Here is a 19,663-nt window from a genome sequence, read left to right as displayed (position 1 = left end):
AAAAACGTGTGGGCACAGTAAGAAGTCTCACAACACCAGGTTAAAGTCCAAAAGGTTTATTTGGTAGCATGAACTTTCGGAGTGCTGCTCGTTCATCAGCCACTCACCTGATGAATCAAAAAAAGATAAAGACACATTTACTTTCTTATTTCTACACTTTGAAAGGCGGTGATTACATTAGAGGTAACAATTCTCAGACATTGGCATTAATTAAAGATTGTCATTTTTATTTTCAAGCCTGCACTGCTAAGAGGTGAAACCATTGAGTGGTTTTAATGAAGAATTATAACTATTGGAATGCATTATTTTCTCGGAACAATTATTTTACTAATAAGGTTCAGTGGACATTGGAGAGCCTTTTTCAACTCTTCTCTGAATTTCTTCTGAATCGCTGCATAAATAAAGGTGTTGGTGCAGGAACTAAGAAGCTGCAGCATGTTCCCGGATTCCTGGAGAATAAATTTGGGATCACTGAAGCTTTTGATTTTGTAATCGTTTGTGATTCGTTCATGCAAGAACTGTATAACATACGTCATCCATAACAGGATGAAACTGCCAGAGATTGTGAAGAGTAAAATGATGGACTTTCTCCGGCTCTCCATCTCGGGATCAGTCTGATTCTCTCTGCCTTTCTCTGTACGGAATCTCCTCCTGGCTCGACTGGCTGCTAGAATGTGTCTGACAGTCAGAGCATTGAACAAGAGAATCAAAAGGAACGGAGCACACGGGGTCAATATACGATCAAACCAATCATATGCTGTCCATAACGGTGAAGTATATCGGATGTCCTTCAGCCTGCAATACCAGGGGACATTGTCAACGACGTAAATAGGCTCATGGATAAAGTACCAGGGGATATTGATTAAACAGCCGAGCGCACAGACTGTTCCTATCACAACAGCCGCAGTTTTCTCGGTGCAGTATTTTATTTTCAACTTCTGGCAGCATATTGCCACAAAGCGATCAAAGGTAAATGTTACTGTTAACCAGACAGAACTAACTCTGGCTGCATAAGTTAGGGCAATGCTCAGACTACACAGTGGAGTGATGGACAAGAAGCTGCCTGGAAAATAAATGCCACTGATGCGATTTAATATCACAGCGGTGATAATGACCAGTAAATCTGTCACATTCATGGAGATAAGGTATCGAGTGATACATCCCGAAAGACCACATTTTCCTCTTGACAGAATCACAATCGCCACTAAATTAGCTGCATTAAAGAGAAGAAGAATTAACTTATACGGTACAACCACAATAGTATCATCACATTGACCAAAATGCATGGACTCTAATTTTCTGTGTCTGAAGAGATTTTCTGGGTCTGAAGAAACAAGAGCTGATTGAATAATGTGAAGATGGACGAAATCACGGATGGAAGAAGTATATTCTTAGTCATCAAAATGGATTATCTGTTTCTCCAGTTTCCCCTACCTTTTTCCCTGTCACCACACACATATCCTATTCAGATGATAAGTCAAACGATGGGGGAAACTGGAGAAACTGAACTGATGTTGCAGAGAAAACTTCTGAGCTGCGACAATTCGAATAATCCATGCACTAAAAGATTATAAACTTGAACAGAAAGCACAAATGTTCTTGGAAGAAATGGAATAAAAGCACAGAGAAATCCTTATTCTATCGTATATCGGCACAACGTGCATGCTATAATATCTGTCTAACAGTATTCCAAGTGTGGCCTGACCAATGTCTTGTACAACTTCAACAAGACGTCGCAACTCCTGTATTCAATGTCCTAACCGATGAAACCAAGCATGCCGAATGCCTTCTTCACCACTCTGTCTACATGAGACTCCAGTTTCAATGAGCTATGAACATGTACCCCGAGATCTGTTTGTTCTGTAACTCTTCCCAACGCCCGACCTTTGACTGAGTAAGTCCTGCCCTGGTTCAATCTACCAAAATGCATCACCTCACATTTGTCTAAATTAAACTCCATCTGCCATTCGTCAGCCCACTGGCCCAATTGATCAAGATCCCGTTGCAATTGGAGACAACATTCTTCACTGTCCTCTATGCCACCATTCTTGGTGGCATCTGCATACTCAAACGGGGAATTAGAAGAGCAAAAAGGGGTCACGAAATGTTCTTGGCAAACGGGATTAAGGAGAATCCCAAGGCATTTTATTCATACGTTAGGAACAAAAGGGTTGTCAGGGAAAAATTCGGACCTCTCAGGGACAAAAGTGGGGAATTATGCTTGGAGCCCAAAGAAGTACGGGAGATCCTAAATGAATACTTTGCGTCGGTATTCACAAAGGAGAGGGATGTGTTGACTGGGAGTGTCTCGGAGGGGAGTGTTGAACCGTTGGAGAAAATCTCCATTACAAAGGAGGAAGTGTTAGGTTTGTTAGAGAATTTAAAGACTGACAAATCCCCAGGGCCTGATGGAATCTATCCAAGGCTGCTCAGGGAGATGAGAGATGAAATCGCTGGGCCTCTGACGCAAATCGTTGTCTCGTCACTGGACGCAGGTGAGGTCCCAGAGGATTGGAGGATAGCTAATGTGGTCCCGTTATTTAAGAAGGGTAGGAAGGATAACCCGGGTAATTATAGGTCGGTGAGCTTGACGTCCGTGGTGGGGAAGTTGTTGGAGAAGATTCTTAGAGATAGGATGTATGCGCATTTAGAAAGGAATACACTCATTAACGATAGTCAGCATGGTTTTGTGAATGGGAGGTCATGCCTCACTAACCTGGTGGAGTTTTTTGAAGAAGTGACCAAAATGGTTGACGAGGGAAGGGCCGTGGATGTCGTCTATATGGACTTTAGTAAAGCGTTTGACAAAGTCCCTCATGGTAGGCTGGTGAAAAAGGTTGGATCTCTTGGGATAAAGGGGGAGGTGGCTAGATGGGTGGAGAACTGGCTTTGTCACAGAAGACAGAGGGTGGTAGTGGAAGGATCTTTTTCCAGCTGGAGGCCTGTGACTAGTGGTGTTCCGCAGGGCTCTGTATTGGGACCTCTGCTGTTTTTGATTTATATAAACGATCTGGAAGAAGGTGTAACTGGGGTGATCAGTACGTTTGCGGACGACACAAAATTGGCAGGACTTGCAGATAGTGAGGAGCATTGTCAGAAGCTACAGAAGGATATAGATAGGCTGGAAATTTGGGCAAAGAAATGGCAGATGGAGTTCAATCCTGATAAATGCGAAGTGATGCATTTTGGTAGAAATAATGTGGGAGGAGCTATATGATAAATGGCAGAACCATAAAGGGTGTAGATACGCAGAGGGACCTGGGTGTGCAAGTCCACAGATCCTTGAAAGTGACGTCACAGGTGGAGACGGTGGTGAAGAAGGCATATGGCATGCTTGCCTTTATAGGACGGGGCATAGAGTATAAAATTTGGGGTCTGATGTTGCAGATGTATAGAACGTTGGTTCGGCCGCATCTGGAATACTGCGTTCAGTTCTGGTCGCCACACTACCAGAAGGACGTGGAGGCTTTGGAGAGAGTACAGAGGAGGTTTACCAGGATGTTACCTGGTATGGAGGGGCTTAGTTATGAGGAGAGATTGGGTAAACTGGGGTTCTTCTCCCTGGAAAGACGGAGGATGAGGGGAGGCTTAATAGAGGTGTATAAAATTATGAAAGGCATAGATAGGGTAAACGGTGGGAAGCTTTTCCCCAGATCGGTGGTGACGTTCACGAGGGGTCATAGGTTCAAGGTGAAGGGAGGGAGGTTTCACACGTATATCAGGCGGACATGTTTTACACAGAGGTTGGTGGGGGCCTGGAATGCGCTGCCAGGCAAGGTGGTGGAGGCGGACACACTGGGAACGTTTAAGACTTATCTAGACAGCCATATGAACGGAGTGGGAATGGAGGGATACAAAAGAATGGTCTAGTTTGGACCAGGGAGCGGCGCGGGCTTGGAGGGCCGAAGGACCTGTTCCTGTGCTGTATTGTTCTTTGTTCTTTGTTCTTTGTACTTACCAAACGTGTCCCCTATATTCTCATTGATATAAATGACAAATAGCAGTGGGCCCAGCACTGATCCCTGAGGCAAACCGCTGGTCACAGGCGTCCAGCTTGAACAACAACTCTCTCCAACCACCCTCTGGCTTTTGTCAAGAAGCCAATTTTGTATCCATTTAGATACCTCACCCTGGATCCCATGAGATTTAACTTTATGGAACAAACTACCATGCGGTACCTTGTCAAAGGCCTTGGTAAAGTCCACGTAGACAACATCAACTGCACTGCCCTCATCTTCCTTCTTCGTTACCCCTTCAAAAAACTGAATTAAATTTGTGAGACATGATTTTCCACTCACAAAGCCATGCTGACTGTCCCTAATCAGTCACCGCATTTCTAAATGCCTGTAGATACTATCTCTCAAAATATCTTCCAACAATTTACCCACCGCAGACGTGAGGTTCACTGGCCTGTAGGTCCCAGGCTTTTCCCTGCAGCCCTTTTTTAAATAAAGACACATTTGCCACTCTCCAAACTTCAGGCATCTCACCCGTGACTATTGATGATTCAAATATCTCGGCTAGGTTACCCGCAATTTCCTCCCTAGCCTCCCACAACGCCCTGGGATATACTTCATCAGGTCCCGGAGACTTATCTAACTTGATGCGCTGTAAGAGTTCCAGCACCTCCTTCTCTGTAATATGCACACTCCTCAAGACATCACTGTTTACTTCCCCAAGTTCCCTAACAGCCATGCTTTTCTCAACAGTACATACCGATGAGAAATATTCAATTAGGATCTCACCCATCTCTTGTGGATCCGCACATAGGTGATCTTGTTGATCCTTAAGAGGCCCGACTCTCTCCCGTATTACTCTTTTGCCCTTTATGTACTTGTAGAAGCTCTTTGGATTCTCCTTTGTCTTATCTGCCAAAACAATTTCGTGTCCCCTTTTTGCCCTGCTGATTTCTCTCTTAACTCTACTCCTACACCCCCTATATTCTTCAGGAGATTCACTTGATCGCAGTTGCCTATGCAATTTGACAACGAAGAACTTCTTTTGATGCGTTACCTGGCACTGCAATGACAACAAGTGTTGTGTAGTAAATAGCATATGGTAATCCAGTAGGTGGAGCATGCATCTTCTGTGAGGCGCAGCGATGTCTTTCTGAGAATCACTTGTGCTCTGCTCGAGTTTCAAAGAACATTCTATTATACCTCATGTTATCCCCCGTAGACACAATTGGGTAATATTACCAATAATGTTTGAACACTCGCTGAACAAACACCGTTAATTAAACAATGACACATGGCAAATTGTAGTCATTGAGCAAGCAATTTTATATAACCTGTTTTTGCTTCGATGTTGATGTCGTAGATTTAACACAATTACAAATATGCGATTTTAAATGAAAATGTATATCTTTTAAGGTGACCTGCTGGCCTTCCCGCTTAAAAGGACCTTCAATCCAACAACAATGTTGTTCATTGCTAACTGATATCCTAATTAAGCCAGTAACAATTCCATCTTTATCAATGGTCTGGAATTGAATGGCGGTATAAAAACAAAAGGTGGCCTACCGACATGAAACTTATACAAATGACCATGAAAATCACAGGAACCTCAAACTAGTCGATCCTTCTATAACTATGATCGCAGGCTCCAGAACGTAGAGTCATAATATCGTGCAGTGCAGAAGAGACCCTTCGGCACATCGATTCCGCACCAGCAAAAATACACTAAATCTAAACTAATCCCGTTTTGGAGCATTTGGCCCATAGTCTTGAATGTTATGACATTTCATGTTGTCATCAATGTACTTTTTAAAGATGGTGAGGATTCCCACCTCTACAATCCTCCCAGGCAGTGCATTCCAGAATTCTACCTCTCTCTGTGAAAAATGTTTCCTTAAACCCCCTCTAAACCTCCTGCTCCTCACCTGAAAATTATGCCCCTTTGCTACTCATCCTTCAACGATGGGGAACAGATATGTCCTCCCCATCCTGTCCATAAACCTCTTAACCTTATCCAATCCAAACAGGTTCCCTTTCTTTCTCCTCTGTTCTAAATAAATTGATCCTATCCAGTCTCTCTCCATATCTAAAACTATTCATCTCAGGCACCATCCTTGTGAATATTCTCTTCAGCCTCGCCAATGAAATCACATGCTTTCTCTAATGGGGCGACAATAACTGGACACAGTGCTTCCAGCTTTTGCCGATCCAAAGTTTCACACAGTTCCAACATAACCTTCCCGCTCACGAGCGATAGCGAAGTTCTGTATGCCTTCCTAACTATCATGTTACTCTGTTCTGCCTCTTTCAGGGATCAGTGGACAAGCATCCTAAGATACCTCTGCTCCTCTGAGCTTCCTTGCGTCCTTCTATCCATCGCGTTCTCCCTTGTCATTTTACTCCTTCCTAAGTGTATCATGCAGCACTTCACAGGTCTATGCCCCTGATCGGCCGCATCTGAGCGACTCATAGAAAGATAGGAACATTGGAATTCTGCGCAAATGTCGGCAAATTCAGCCCTTCTATCATGCTCCCCCATTCAATCAGATCATTGTTGATCTATTCTTAGTCTCAAATGCACCACCCCACCTGCTCCCCATATCCCTCTTTCCCTTTTGAGACTGGAAATGTATCTGTCTCGCTCTTGAAACCATTGAACGATTCAGACTCCACCTTGCTATGGGACAACGAGTTCCTCAAATCCATCACCCTTTGCGAGTAATTCCTCCTGAGCTCATATTTTAATCTACAGCCTCTCGACCTATATATGTGACCTCTTTTTCTGGATTGCCCCATAAGAGAAAGCAATTACTCTACATTTATCTCATCAATCCTTTTTACAATTTGATATATCTCGATCAGAATCTGGCATCTCTATCTTCCTGCAACCTAGGAAATTTTGGCTAATAATCACACCAGCATTTTTGTCTGCCACCCGTAAACTTACTTATCATCCGCCCACCTTCTCATCTTTATCGTATCGAAAAAATTTGTCTTTTTGGCATGAGGGAGGCATGACCTCCCTCGGGCAAAACCATACTAAATATCCCTGTCAAACCTTATCTCTTGAAGTGACGAATAATTCTCTTCTTCAGAATGTTGGCCAATAGTTTCCCTATGAATTACTTACGATTCACTGGACTTTAATGCCCTGGTTGAAATCTACGACACTTGCAGGAAAGTGGGACCATATAACTGTCCTCCAATCATTTAGTACCCCCTGTCTTCAGAGGGGAATTACAAATTTGGGTCAAAACCACTTACTTTCCTTCCTGCCCTCCTACAGCAGCCTGGGATACAATTTCATCCGAATCTGGGGACTTGTCAACTTTAAAGCCGCCCGAACCTCAAATGCCTTCTAACTCCCGATGTCAAACTGCTCAAGAACCTCACAGTCCCTGTCACCAAATTCACTCTCTAATTCTTCCTGTTTCCAACTGAACGCAAATGTGATGTGTTCCGTTGGCACCCTGTCAATGTCCGGCTCAAAGCACAGATTGCACCCCCCTTCACCGCCCCCTCCCCCCACCTTGGTTCTTAATGGGCCCCCCAGTGTTTCTCTGGTTATCCTCTTCCCATTAATATAATGATAAACTATTTTGTGATTCACTATAATTTGACGCGTCACTGACTTGTCATGACTTCTCTTAATTGTTTCATGAGTTTCCCCATGAATTTATTTGTGATTTGTTTTCGGTTGCACCTCATTCTTTCTGTCAAAACCGACACCACACACGCTCCATCTTTCAATCTGACTTGCTGGACTTTACCTACAAGGTCAAGGCTTACATTTAGAATCGTAGAATCATAGAAACCCTGCAGTGCAGAAGGAGGCCATTCGGCCCGTCGGGTCTGCACCGACAATAACCCGACCTCGGCTTTATCTTTGCAACTCCACATATTTACCCCGCAAATCCATCCATACTACGCTTCCCGGGACACAATGGGTCAATTCAGCATGGCAAAAGTAAAAGGATCTGACCCGCACATTTTTGGCCTCTTGGAGGAAACCGGAGCACCGGAGGAAACCCACGCAGACACGGGGAATACGTGCAAATTTCACAAAGACAATAACACAAGTCAGCAATCAAACCCTTGACCTTGGCGCTGTGAGGCAGCAGTGTTAACCACGATATCACCGTGCTGCTAATATTTGGCAGCGGTGGAATTGGAACTCACGGAGCCACAGAGACTGGGGCCTAAATCCAGCGCCTTAAAATCTGCCTTGACCACATCAAAACTGCATTTCGTTTTTTGTAGCGATTGGTTTCCTTTCCGTAACAAACATAAAATGTTCTGTATTTTGGTGGATGCCACGAAAATACTCCCTCACTGCCACCTCAAGCATCTGCCCGACTTTGTTCCTCAGAATGAGATCCAGGAACAGCATCGTCACTTATTGGAGATTCTAGACAATGACAGTTAAATCTCTCCTGAATACGTTTCACTCCATACGCCTCCTCTAAACCCATTACTGTATGTATATCCAAAATCATTTGCGACATTTGAAATCGCCTGATATCATTATCCTTTTATTATTATTTTAAACTGCTCAAATAATTTCTGGATATCTGTTCCTTCATTGCCTGCTGACTGTGTTGGTGACCTGCAGTACACTCCCAGCAAAAAGACTGCCCCTTGTTATTCATTAGCCCGCCCCACAAAGCCTAATATGAAAATAATTCTTACAATATATTGTCCCTCCGTAATTTAGTGAATGGCCCTTAATGAACAGCGTGACACAAACGCCTCTTTTTCACCCTCCCTGCCTCGCCTGAAAATACTATACCCTGGAATGTTGACTTGCCCTTCCTGCATCTCCTTCAACCACGTCTCTCTGATGGCAATAAAATCAGACTTCAACATGTCAATCCACACCCGTAACACATCAGTATTACCTGAAGTACTTCGATCATTAACGTAGATGCCATCCAGCCTCACATTTTCACTTGATATTCAACACGGCTGAACCCCCTCTTTCTTCGTTTGTTTAAAATGTGATGCTGTGCCCCTTCGCACTGACCATCTTTTTTCCCTCCCACTGCCGAAGTAATTTCAACTCCGACCAACGTTACCAGCAAAAGTACCCGCAAGGCTTTTGCTCCAGTTTTGGTTCAGGTGCAGACGGTCTTGCTTGTACATGTTCCACATTCCCCAGGAACTGTCTTAGTGATCCTGAAATCTAAAGCACTTTCTCCTGGACCAGCCCTTGTGACACACATTTATCTGCCCGATTTTGTTTTCTGTACTCGCTAGATTGTGCCACCGGTAGAAATCCAGGGACTACAGGCTTTGAGGTACTGCTCTTTAACATGGGCTCATAATTGTGCCCTCACTATCAATATTGTTGGATATGTCCTACCGCACTCGAGGGATATAAGCAACTTGTTATGGAAACGTAGAAACCAGAAGCATGAGTAGGCCATTCGGTCCTTTGAGCCTGCTCCGCCATTCGTTTTCATCATGGCTGATCATTGAATTCAATACTCTGATCCCCCCTTCCCCAAATAACCCTTGAACCCATTTGCACCCAGAGCTATATTTAATTTCTTCCTGAAATCAGACAATGTTTTGGCCTCAAATAAATTCTGTGGTAGTGCATTCCATGCATTCACCATGCTCTGGATGAATAAATTTCTCCTTAACTCAGTACTAAAAATGTTAACACTTATAACCAGACATGACTTCAAGTTCTGGACTCCCCCACCATTGGGGACATTCTTTCTGAATCTACCCTCTCTAAACCTGTTAGGAATTTATAGATTTCTCTGAGATACAATCTCACTCTTCTGAACTCCAGTGAATATAATCCTAACCGACTCAATCTCTGCTCATGTGACAGACCTGCCTTCCCAGGAATCAGGCTGGTAAACCTTCGCTGCATTCCCACTAAAGCAAGGATATCCTTCCTCAGATAAGGACACCAACACTGCACACAATACTCCAGGTATGGCCTCATCAAAGCTTTCTACCATTGTAGCAAAACATTCCTATCTCTATACTCAAGTCCTCCCGCCATGATGGCCAATACCTCATTTGTCTTCTTTACTGCCTGCTGTGTCTGCGTGCTTACTTTGAGCGACGGATAGACAAGGACACCAAGGTTTCACGGTGTATCCTCCTCTGTCAATTTATACCTTTTCAAGGAATGATCCGTCTTCCTATTGTTGCTAGCAAAGTGGATAACCTCATATTTATCCACATTGTACTGCATCTGCAATGCATTTGCACACACACACTGAGCCTGTACCAATCACGCTGAAGCATCTGTGCATCCTCCTAACAGTTCAACCTCCCACCCGTATTTGCATCATCTGCAAATTTGATGATAATATATTCAGTTCCCTCTTCCAAATCATTAATAACAGGGTGGTGAGTTTCTGGAACAAGCTTCCAGAGCTAATAGTAGAGGCAGGTACAATTTTGTCTTTCAAAAAGCGTCTACAGAGTTACATGGGTAATATTGCTATGGAGGGATATGGTCCAAATGCGGGCGATTGGGACGAGCTTAGTGGTTAAAAAAGGAGTGCATGGACAACTTGGGCCGAAGAGCCTATTTCCACGCTGTAAACCTTTATGACTCTATGATTCTAATTAATGTGAACATTTGGGTTCCTATCACAGATCCCTTAGAAACCCCATTTGTCATTAACTACCAATCAGAAAAGACCCAATTATGCCTACGATCTGCTTCCTCTCTGCTTACCAACTTTCTATCCACCTCAAGACATTAACTACAGTCTCATGTGCTTTAACTTTTCATAGTTGTCTCTTATGTGAGACCTTCTCGAAAGCCTTCTGAAAGTCTAAATAAACCACATCCACTCGATCAACTCTACCAGTTACTCGTTAAATTAAAGTATGGGATGAGATTTCTAATGAATATCTGTGCTCCGGGAGAATGGTCAGTACACTTGCTATATGCCAAAACATTGAATGTATTAAAGAGGCGGCTGGATATAGTACTTGGGGCGAATGGGATCGAAGGCTATGGTAAAAAAAAAGTAGGATTAGGTTATTGAATTGGATGATCAGCCATGGTCGTAATGAATGGCGGAGCACGCTCGAAGGGCCATATGGCCTCCTCCTGTTTCTATTTTCTCTGTTTCTATGTTTCTATAGGCTGGTTAACTATATATGTCTCGACAAAATATTAGGGTCGCCGGGGGGGGGGGGGGGGGGGGGGGAGGGGGGGGGTTATTGAATTGCATGATCAGCCATGATCGTAATGATTGATAAAGTAGTCTCGTAGGAACTAAGTACCTCTTTCTGCTCCGATTTTCATTGTTCCTTTACTGGGTCTCCTTCAACAATGTTTTCAATTTCCATGCAGTCACATGGCGTAGGGAAACACATGGCCAGCCAAACCTACGGCAGATATCCGGTCTGAGCTACTGAATCGACACTGGGCCATTTTGAACGTGGCTTGAATGTAACAATGACAAGATTATGGGCGTACAATGTGCCGTGGCACAAATAAAATAATGCACAGTCTCCAATGGCGTTAAAACTTACATCTTGGCAGCATTTGTGATAGAGAAAGAAGGTAATGTTTCAAGCTGTATGACACATATTCACAACTAACTAGAGGTAATGGCATGAAAGCATCACGTTGCAGATTCTGGAAAGTTGAAATGAAAAGAAAAAAAAAGAGCACTTTTGAAAAACCGCAGCAGGTCTGTCAGCATCTGTCGAGATAGAATCAGTTATAACCTTTCGAGCCCGTAAGACTCTTCCTGAAGTGGAAGTGCTAAGTGTTGGATGTTGTTTAAACATAAATTGGAGGTGGGGCAAAATAAAATGTAAGCGGTAGTTTGAATGGGGGAGGAGATTAACTGACAGCGATATTATGGAACACAAGACAATGAGGTTGGCAATTATAGTACAGAGGGAGGAAACTTTGTGAAAGTGTATGTTCTAAGAGCAACGTGAAGATCAGCGCTGTCTGAAAGCAAAACATAAGAACAAGGTGCAGCCTGGAACTGGGGGGGGGGCACCGAACTCAATGAAAGACAATGTTCAGGGGCCGAAGTAAGTGAACTCACTATTGTATCCAAACGTCTGTACAGTACCGAATCAGAAGATGAGGCGCTTTACCTTCAGCAAGCGTTGTGTTTCACTGGGGCATTGCCACAGAAATTGATTTGATTTAGAAAGCGATTGAAAGATCAAGGTCATGTTTGTGAACCGATTGAAGGCTTCTGCAAAGTAGTCACCAAGTCAACACCCTCCAATGTAACTGAGAACTTTTTGTGATTAGCGAACGCAAGAAACCCCATTGAAATTGCGTGAAACTCGTTGTTTCACCGAATAGGGATGTTGGAAACTTGGACTCTGAGGAGGGAATAGAGACGAGTCAAGGGTTACACCACCTGCTGTTGCATGAAAAGGCTCCTGTTGAAGGAAGTCAGGGGTTGTGCCAAAAGCGGATTTCTTTTTCAAAACATCTGGACAAAAGAATCCACTGATCGCCATGAAACCATTGTCGATTGTCGGAAAAAATCCATCTGGTTCACTAATGTTCTCTGGAGAAGTAAATCTGCCGGCCTTACCTGTAGGCCTTACAGTCTGGCCTCCATGTGACTCCAGAGGAACAGCAATGTGGTTGATTTTCAACGATGGCTACTCAGCGAAGCTCATGCCTCACAAATAAACAAAATGAAAAGCCGTAATATGGTTTGTTCAAGAGGGAGCTAGTACTTGGCCCTTGCGGGTAAATGGATCAAGGGATATGGAGAGAAAGCGGTAGTGGGACACTGAAAGTGCTTAATCAGTCATGATCATATTAAATGATGGTGCAGCCTACTCCTGCATCTACTTTCAATGCTTCTGTGTTTCTATGACCTATGCTGTCACAGAGGGAATGTTTTTTCAGAGATGAGATGCTGAAGGGTGGGTGGGGCTGATGTTGGCATGACAGTCGATTTGGCAAAAATCGTGGAGGGTGATCCTTGCAATCTCTGTTCTCGTGGGCTGACTAGTGAGTTCAAATGAAAGCCTCGCGTTTATGTGAAAAAAAATAAATGCACGAGGGCAGACTGGAAGGAAATGTTGGCTGAACCTGTTCACCACCTCTCTGAGGATCTGAGGATCGGGGGCGAGGCGCAATGGGTTCGTGTGAGGCTGTAAACATTCGACTGAGAGAAAAAAAGGAAACAGATCAATGAATATTGACCGCTTCCTCAATAATGTGGAATATACTCTTGGCAGGATCTTGAAATACAATAAAAAAATATTGATGCATAATGCCACTGCTGATGGAACAGGCCGAGTCTAAAAGGAGAAACAGTCTGGACTGGGCCTATGGCAGTTAGTGAGAAACACAGTAAGAAGTTTAACAACACCAGGTTAAAGTCCAACAGGTTTATTTGGTAGCAAAAGCCACACAAGCTTTCGGAGCTCCAAGCCCCTTCTTCAGGTGAGTGGGAATTCTGTTCACAAACAGGGCATATAAAGACACAAACTCAATTTACATGAATAATTGTTGGAATGTGAATACTTACAACTAATCAAGTCTTTAAGAAACAAAACAAATGTTTTGACAATATGACCATAGTGAACAGAAAGGCTTCGGTTGTTCTCTTAAAATGCAGAATATAATAGTGTACATTTCGTGTTGTTTTGTTTCTTAAAGACTTGATTAGTTGTAAGTATTCGCATTCCAACCATTATTCATGTAAATTGAGTTTGTGTCTTTATATGCCCTGTTTGTGAACAGAATTCCCACTCACCTGAAGAAGGGGCTTGGAGCTCCGAAAGCTTGTGTGGCTTTTGCTACCAAATAAACCTGTTGGACTTTAACCTGGTGTTGTTAAACTTCTTACTGTGTTTACCCCAGTCCAACGCCGGCATCTGCACATCATGACAGTTAGTGAGAAAAGCAACATAACTGAGTATTATATTGTATTCTTACTATTCGCAATCACAGGTACACCTCCATGTGGAAAATAATTTCCACCTTAACTCTGAGGATATCTCTCCATCATTATGTTATGCGGTTTTGCAATTTTATCAGTCTTTTAAGTTAAAGTAGCTTTGGTGGCTTAATTTTCGAATCAAACTTCGAGATGTGTGCTGCTCAGCAGCAACAGCGTTTAATTCAATATCAATGTTTTAACCCATGACCTGGAATATCCCTCAATCCCCTATTTCCATCGCCCAACCCCGGCGAGTTGTGCCATTTAGAAAAACAAAATATTCCGATGGTATCTCCATTCAGAAGAAATGGAAGGTTCCAACCTCGAAGTTACAACACTGAACTAAAAAGTGTATGCCGTCAATGTTATGATGCTATACGAATTAGGATTGACATTTTCGGGCCGAACGCTAACCATAGCTTACATAGACAAACTTAAGCTCCTGTCTGCTGAGAAATGGGAAATTAAAGACTTGAATTGATCTGATTTCGAGTAATGGCAGCTGCAATACACAAAGCTCAGTAAAGTATATGATGAACTGTCCAGCTCCTAATATTAAGCTTCTCTGCTTGTCTGGTAGCATTATGACACCTTCTTTGGTTGTAAGACAAACTCCATCCCTACCAACTGCCTCGGCCATTTAAGGCAATGGATTTATTTATCCTTCCTGTTTCAACCCGGTAGAGGCGATGCATTAATAATTTTCAGGGTTAACCTATTAGTTTCCATGCTGCTGAATGCATTCAGAACGCCAAGCAGCCGCACTTTGTGATAATGAGCTGTTTGGGAAAGTTACTTGGACTTCTAGTTCATCTAACATCTGGGGACAGCTTTGAGCACTAATAACGGTCATCAATTCTTAAATAACTTTTAATTGGCATGAACTCTGGAAGTGGGGATAAAGCTGCTGAACTAACTTTTCAGCAATTGAAATGGTATTGCAAGCCATAATCAAATATCACCAAAGTACATTCAGAGTCAAGAATATACAATTAAGGATTCCAGAAAACTTGGCACTTTTCTCCATCATTCCAATGGTGACAGCTCTCCTGAAAATGGTTCTATGACCATAGTGAACAGAAAGGCTTCGGTTGTTCTCTTAACATGCAGAATATAATAGTGTACATTTCGCGACACGACGAATCAGGAAGAACATGGTGGCCTTGGATGAGTTCCTGTGAATGTTAACAGGATTCTAAGAGTTAAATTATGAGGACAAATTGAACAGCGTCTGCTTCCAAACGATAGAAAATGGCCGTTTAAATCACGATTTATTTCTGGCTCTGAGGATTTTGAAAGCAAATGATACTGTTGATAGAATTAACCTGTTCTCTGCATGCGAGAACCTTGGACAAGATTAAGCCAGCAATTAAAATAGAGTCAAGCCATTCGGAATTGAATAAATAAACCCATATTTTAGTCACTAAAGTACTTGAGAAAAAAAAGCATATATATTTTGAAAATTTAAGATGGACAGTTTTTTTTTTCTGAATAATGATCACAACGCGATAGTGCCTAAGTAATTTTTTAGATCTGGGATAACTCAGGTCAGCTACAGCTCATGCAAAGGTCACATAACTCAGCATTGAGATGGCTAAGAAACCCCGGAAACCTCTCAAACCTCAGAAATAGCAGAGGATGACGCCTCAATCAGAGAAAGTCTCTGACTAGAATCAATATCTCGCCACTCCTAGAACATAGAACATAGAACACTACAGCGCAGAACAGGCCCTTCGGCCCACGATGTTGCACCGACCAGTTAAAAAAAAAACTGTGACCCTCCAACCTAAACCAATTTCTTTTCGTCCATGAACCTATCCACGGATCTCTTAAACGCCCCCAAACTAGGCGCATTTACTACTGATGCCGGCAGGGCATTCCAATCCCTCACCACCCTCTGGGTAAAGAACCTACCCCTGACATCGGTTCTATAACTACCCCCCCTCAATTTAAAGCCATGCCCCCTCGTGCTGGATTTCTCCATCAGAGGAAAAAGGCTATCACTATCCACCCTATCTAAACCTCTAATCATCTTATATGTTTCAATAAGATCCCCTCTTAGCCGCCGCCTTTCCAGCGAAAACAATCCCAAATCCCTCAGCCTCTCATCATAGGATCTCCCCTCCATACCAGGCAACATCCTGGTAAACCTCCTCTGCACCCTCTCCAAAGCCTCCACATCCTTCCTGTAATGTGGGGACCAGAACTGCACACAGTACTCCAAGTGCGGCCGCACCAGAGTTGTGTACAGTTGCAACATAACGCTACGACTCCTAAATTCAATCCCCCTACCAATAAACGCCAAGACACCATATGCCTTCTTAACAACCTTATCTACTTGATTCCCAACTTTCAGGGATCTATGCACACATACACCTAGATCCCTCTGCTCCTCCACACTATTCAAAGTCCTCCCGTTAGCCCTATACTCAACACATCTGTTATTCCTACCAAAGTGAATTACCTCACACTTCTCCGCATTAAACTCCATCCGCCACCTCTCGGCCCAACTTTGCAACCTGTCTAAGTCTTCCTGCAAACTACGACACCCTTCCTCACTGTCTACCACACCACCGACTTTGGTGTCATCAGCAAATTTGCTAATCCACCCAACTATACCCTCATCCAGATCATTAATAAATATTACAAACAGCAGTGGCCCCAAAACAGATCCCTGAGGTACACCACTTGTAACCGCACTCCATGATGAATATTTACTATCAACCACCACCCTCTGTTTCCTATCCGCTAGCCAATTCCTGATCCAATTTCCTAGATCACCCCCAATCCCATACATCTGCATTTTCTGCAGAAGCCTACCATGGTGAACCTTATCAAACGCCTTACTAAAATCCATATATACCACGTCCACTGCCTTGCCCCCATCCACCTCCTTGGTCACTTTCTCAAAAAACTCAATAAGGTTAGTAAGGCACGACCTACCTGCCACAAAACCATGCTGACTATCACCTATCAATTCATTACTCTCCAAATAACTATAAATCCTATCCCTTATAATTTTTTCCAACATCTTGCCGACAACAGAAGTGAGACTCACCGGTCTATAATTCCCGGGGAAGTCTCTGTTCCCCTTCTTAAACAATGGGACAACATTCGCTAACCTCCAATCTTCTGGTACTATACCAGAGGCCAACGACGACCTGAAGATCAGAGCCAGAGGCTCTGCAATCACTTCTCTTGCCTCCCAGAGAATCCTTGGATAAATCCCATCCGGACCAGGGGATTTATCTATTTTCAGACCCTCCAGAATATCCTGCACATCCTCCTTATCAACTGTAATACTGTCTATTCTACTCCCTTGCAACCCAGTGTCCTCCTCAGCTATATTCATGTCCCCTTGCGTGAACACCGAAGAGAAATATTGGTTCAATGCTTCACCAATCTCCTCCGGTTCCACACATAACTTCCCTCTGCCATCTATAACTGGCCCTAAACTTGCCCTAACCAACCTTCTGTTCTTGACATACCTATAGAACGCCTTAGGATTCTCTTTAACCCTATCCGCCAAAGTCTTCTCATGTCCCCTTTTAGCCCTTCTAAGCTCGCTCTTCAACTCCCTCTTAGCCAATCTAAAGCTTTCTAGTGCACTACCCGAGTGCTCACGTCTCATCCGAACATAAGCCTCCTTTTTCTTTTTAACCAACAAAGAAACTTTTTTGGTGCACCACGGTTCCCTCGCCCTACCAATTCCTCCTTGCCTGACAGGGACATACCTATCACAGACTCGCAGTAGCTGCTCCTTGAAAAAACTCCACATGTCGGACGTTCCCAGTCCCTGTAATCTCCTAGTCCAACCTATGTTTCCTAATTCTCTCCTAATAGCCTCATAATTACCCTTCCCCCAGCTAAAACCACTGGCCCGAGGTTCATGCCTATCCCTTTCCATCACTAAGGTGAACGTAACCGAATTGTGGTCACTATCACCAAAATGCACACCAACTTCCAAGTCTAGCACCTGGTCTGGCTCATTTCCCAGCACCAGATCCAATATAGCCTCACCTCTAGTTGGCCTGTCTACATACTGAGTCAAAAAACCTTCCTGCACGCTTTGAACAAAAACTGACCCCTCTAACGAGCTAGAGCTATAACATCTCTATTATCCGGGTTAATGCTCAGCTTTACCTCAGTCCTGATATTAACATTAACATTTATTGAATCTGATATGAGAAATTCCAACAGCTATGCGGCCTCAGACATTCTGGAGTAAAATGTCAGGACATGAAAATAATTCAAATTGCCACTGCAGGAGCCAGACTCGAATTCGCAAGTGGTCATTCTAAAACCGTCAGCAGTTGCTAATGTGGAGCTTTGCTGAATCACTGAATGTTAGAAATCAGAACAAAAACACTGACGCTGCGAGATTTGAATAAGTAGATTGATGAAGAAAATGGTTGGATAATGCACTGCTTATATTCCTGTTAATAACTCGATGTTCAATGATTTCATTTAACAAATTAATAAATTAACAAATTAAGATCAGTCAGCAATTTTAGTATTTGAATAACTGAAACAAATGACGTATTTGTGTAAATGTGGTCCTGGCAATGCTAATAAGCAATAGAGCTACTTTTATCCTGTAATCATGAGGACTTAATTCATTAAAAGGACATTGTCAGTAACACAACATATTTAATTTTACACTGTAACAACATGGGGCATTCATAGACAGTAATTGTATTACTGCCACATATAATAATTGTCTTCACACTGCAGTAAAAGTATGATATTTCACTAACAGTAAGTCAATGGCACGATATTAACACTGCAACAATGGTGTGATTAATCGCCAACGTTAAGTGCCATGGACACAATATAGCGATGTTAACACTGCAATAACGGGTGGAGAATTCACCAGAATCAGTAACGCAATATACCTGTATTAACATTGCAATAACGGTGTGATAATGAACCCTCAGTGACAGTATCAATCGCACAGTATAACGGTATTTATATTGCAATAGCAATATGGCATTAAGCTATGTAAGAGTGTCAAAAGCACAACATCACTTAAATTTCACCGGGATAACAATGTTATTATCAAACCACAGTAAAATAGTTCATCAGGTAGTATAATCATATTTGCAAAATTATATTTTAATGGTTCAGGGAATAAGTTGTACATTTAGAAGATGAACTGTCATTGGTCAAGGGAACATAGCATACCGTTCAAGGTAAAATGTTAGAAGTTTACATGAGCAAGCTATGGTGATGAAGAGCTTCAAATGAAAATACTAACGCAAAGAAAATATACTATTAGTAGGAATAAACTGTATCGTTATAATGCAGAACATATGCATTTGAAAGCTTTAACATAATTATGGAAAACTTTTGTTGCCTCAAAGGGGAAAAGTCCCCCTTTTTAAAAAAAATCACTTTAATGTGGTGAAAGCGCGACTTGTAAATGGCTCAAGTGATCTAATAGCTAATAGCTATTGTATTGCATTACCTGAAGTCCGATAGCTGCGAGGAACGGATAGTAAAAGGCAAACACCGGTCCACTTGGTATTCCATGCATTTCTGTCGGGAACACTGAGCGTCTTCGATATTATTTGGACAGATTGTCACCTTTACACCGAATGTTAGGCTCCAGGTAGATTAACAAATCGTTCGTTTTTTCACATTAATTACGATAATTGGAACAAACAGAGTAATGAGGATGCTGCCAGGCACACGTATATGGTTTAATAGTTAGGAGTGTTTCTCAGTTGATCTGGCACGGTTCGTGTGCAACACTCAGATTTCAGTTATATGTCTTAATGGCAGTTAATT

The 19,663-nt window shown here is 42.8% G+C and overlaps 1 protein-coding gene across 1 annotated transcript; it reads right to left on the bottom strand.

The window, feature by feature from the left end:
- Nucleotides 1-302: 302 nt before the first annotated feature.
- Nucleotides 303-19,409, bottom strand: LOC144487326 (putative G-protein coupled receptor 139). The gene is made up of 3 exons (XM_078205405.1): nucleotides 19,341-19,409; nucleotides 11,472-11,577; nucleotides 303-1,213 (listed from the first exon to the last, which is right to left on the bottom strand). The coding sequence occupies exons 1-3, from the start codon at nucleotides 19,407-19,409 to the stop codon at nucleotides 303-305; spliced, it is 1,086 nt and encodes a 361-aa protein (XP_078061531.1).
- Between the last annotated feature and the right edge of the window lie 254 nt (nucleotides 19,410-19,663).

This window comes from Mustelus asterias, unplaced genomic scaffold (assembly GCF_964213995.1).
Source record: "Mustelus asterias unplaced genomic scaffold, sMusAst1.hap1.1 HAP1_SCAFFOLD_733, whole genome shotgun sequence".
Lineage (NCBI taxonomy): Eukaryota > Metazoa > Chordata > Chondrichthyes > Carcharhiniformes > Triakidae > Mustelus > Mustelus asterias.
This window is presented reverse-complemented; position numbering and strand designations above follow the sequence as displayed.

Bases quoted from the DNA above. Each gene is read 5' to 3' on its own strand.
- LOC144487326 (XM_078205405.1), bottom strand. From the start codon at position 19,409: ATGCATGGAATACCAAGTGGACCGGTGTTTGCCTTTTACTATCCGTTC. The intron at 11,578-19,340 runs GTAATGCAATAC...TCAACTTTCCAG, and splicing joins TCGCAGCTATCGGACTTCAG to AATCTGCAACGTGATGCTTT. The intron at 1,214-11,471 runs GTAAGTTTTAAC...TCTTTAATGCAG, and splicing joins ATCACAAATGCTGCCAAGAT to CTAATTTAGTGGCGATTGTG.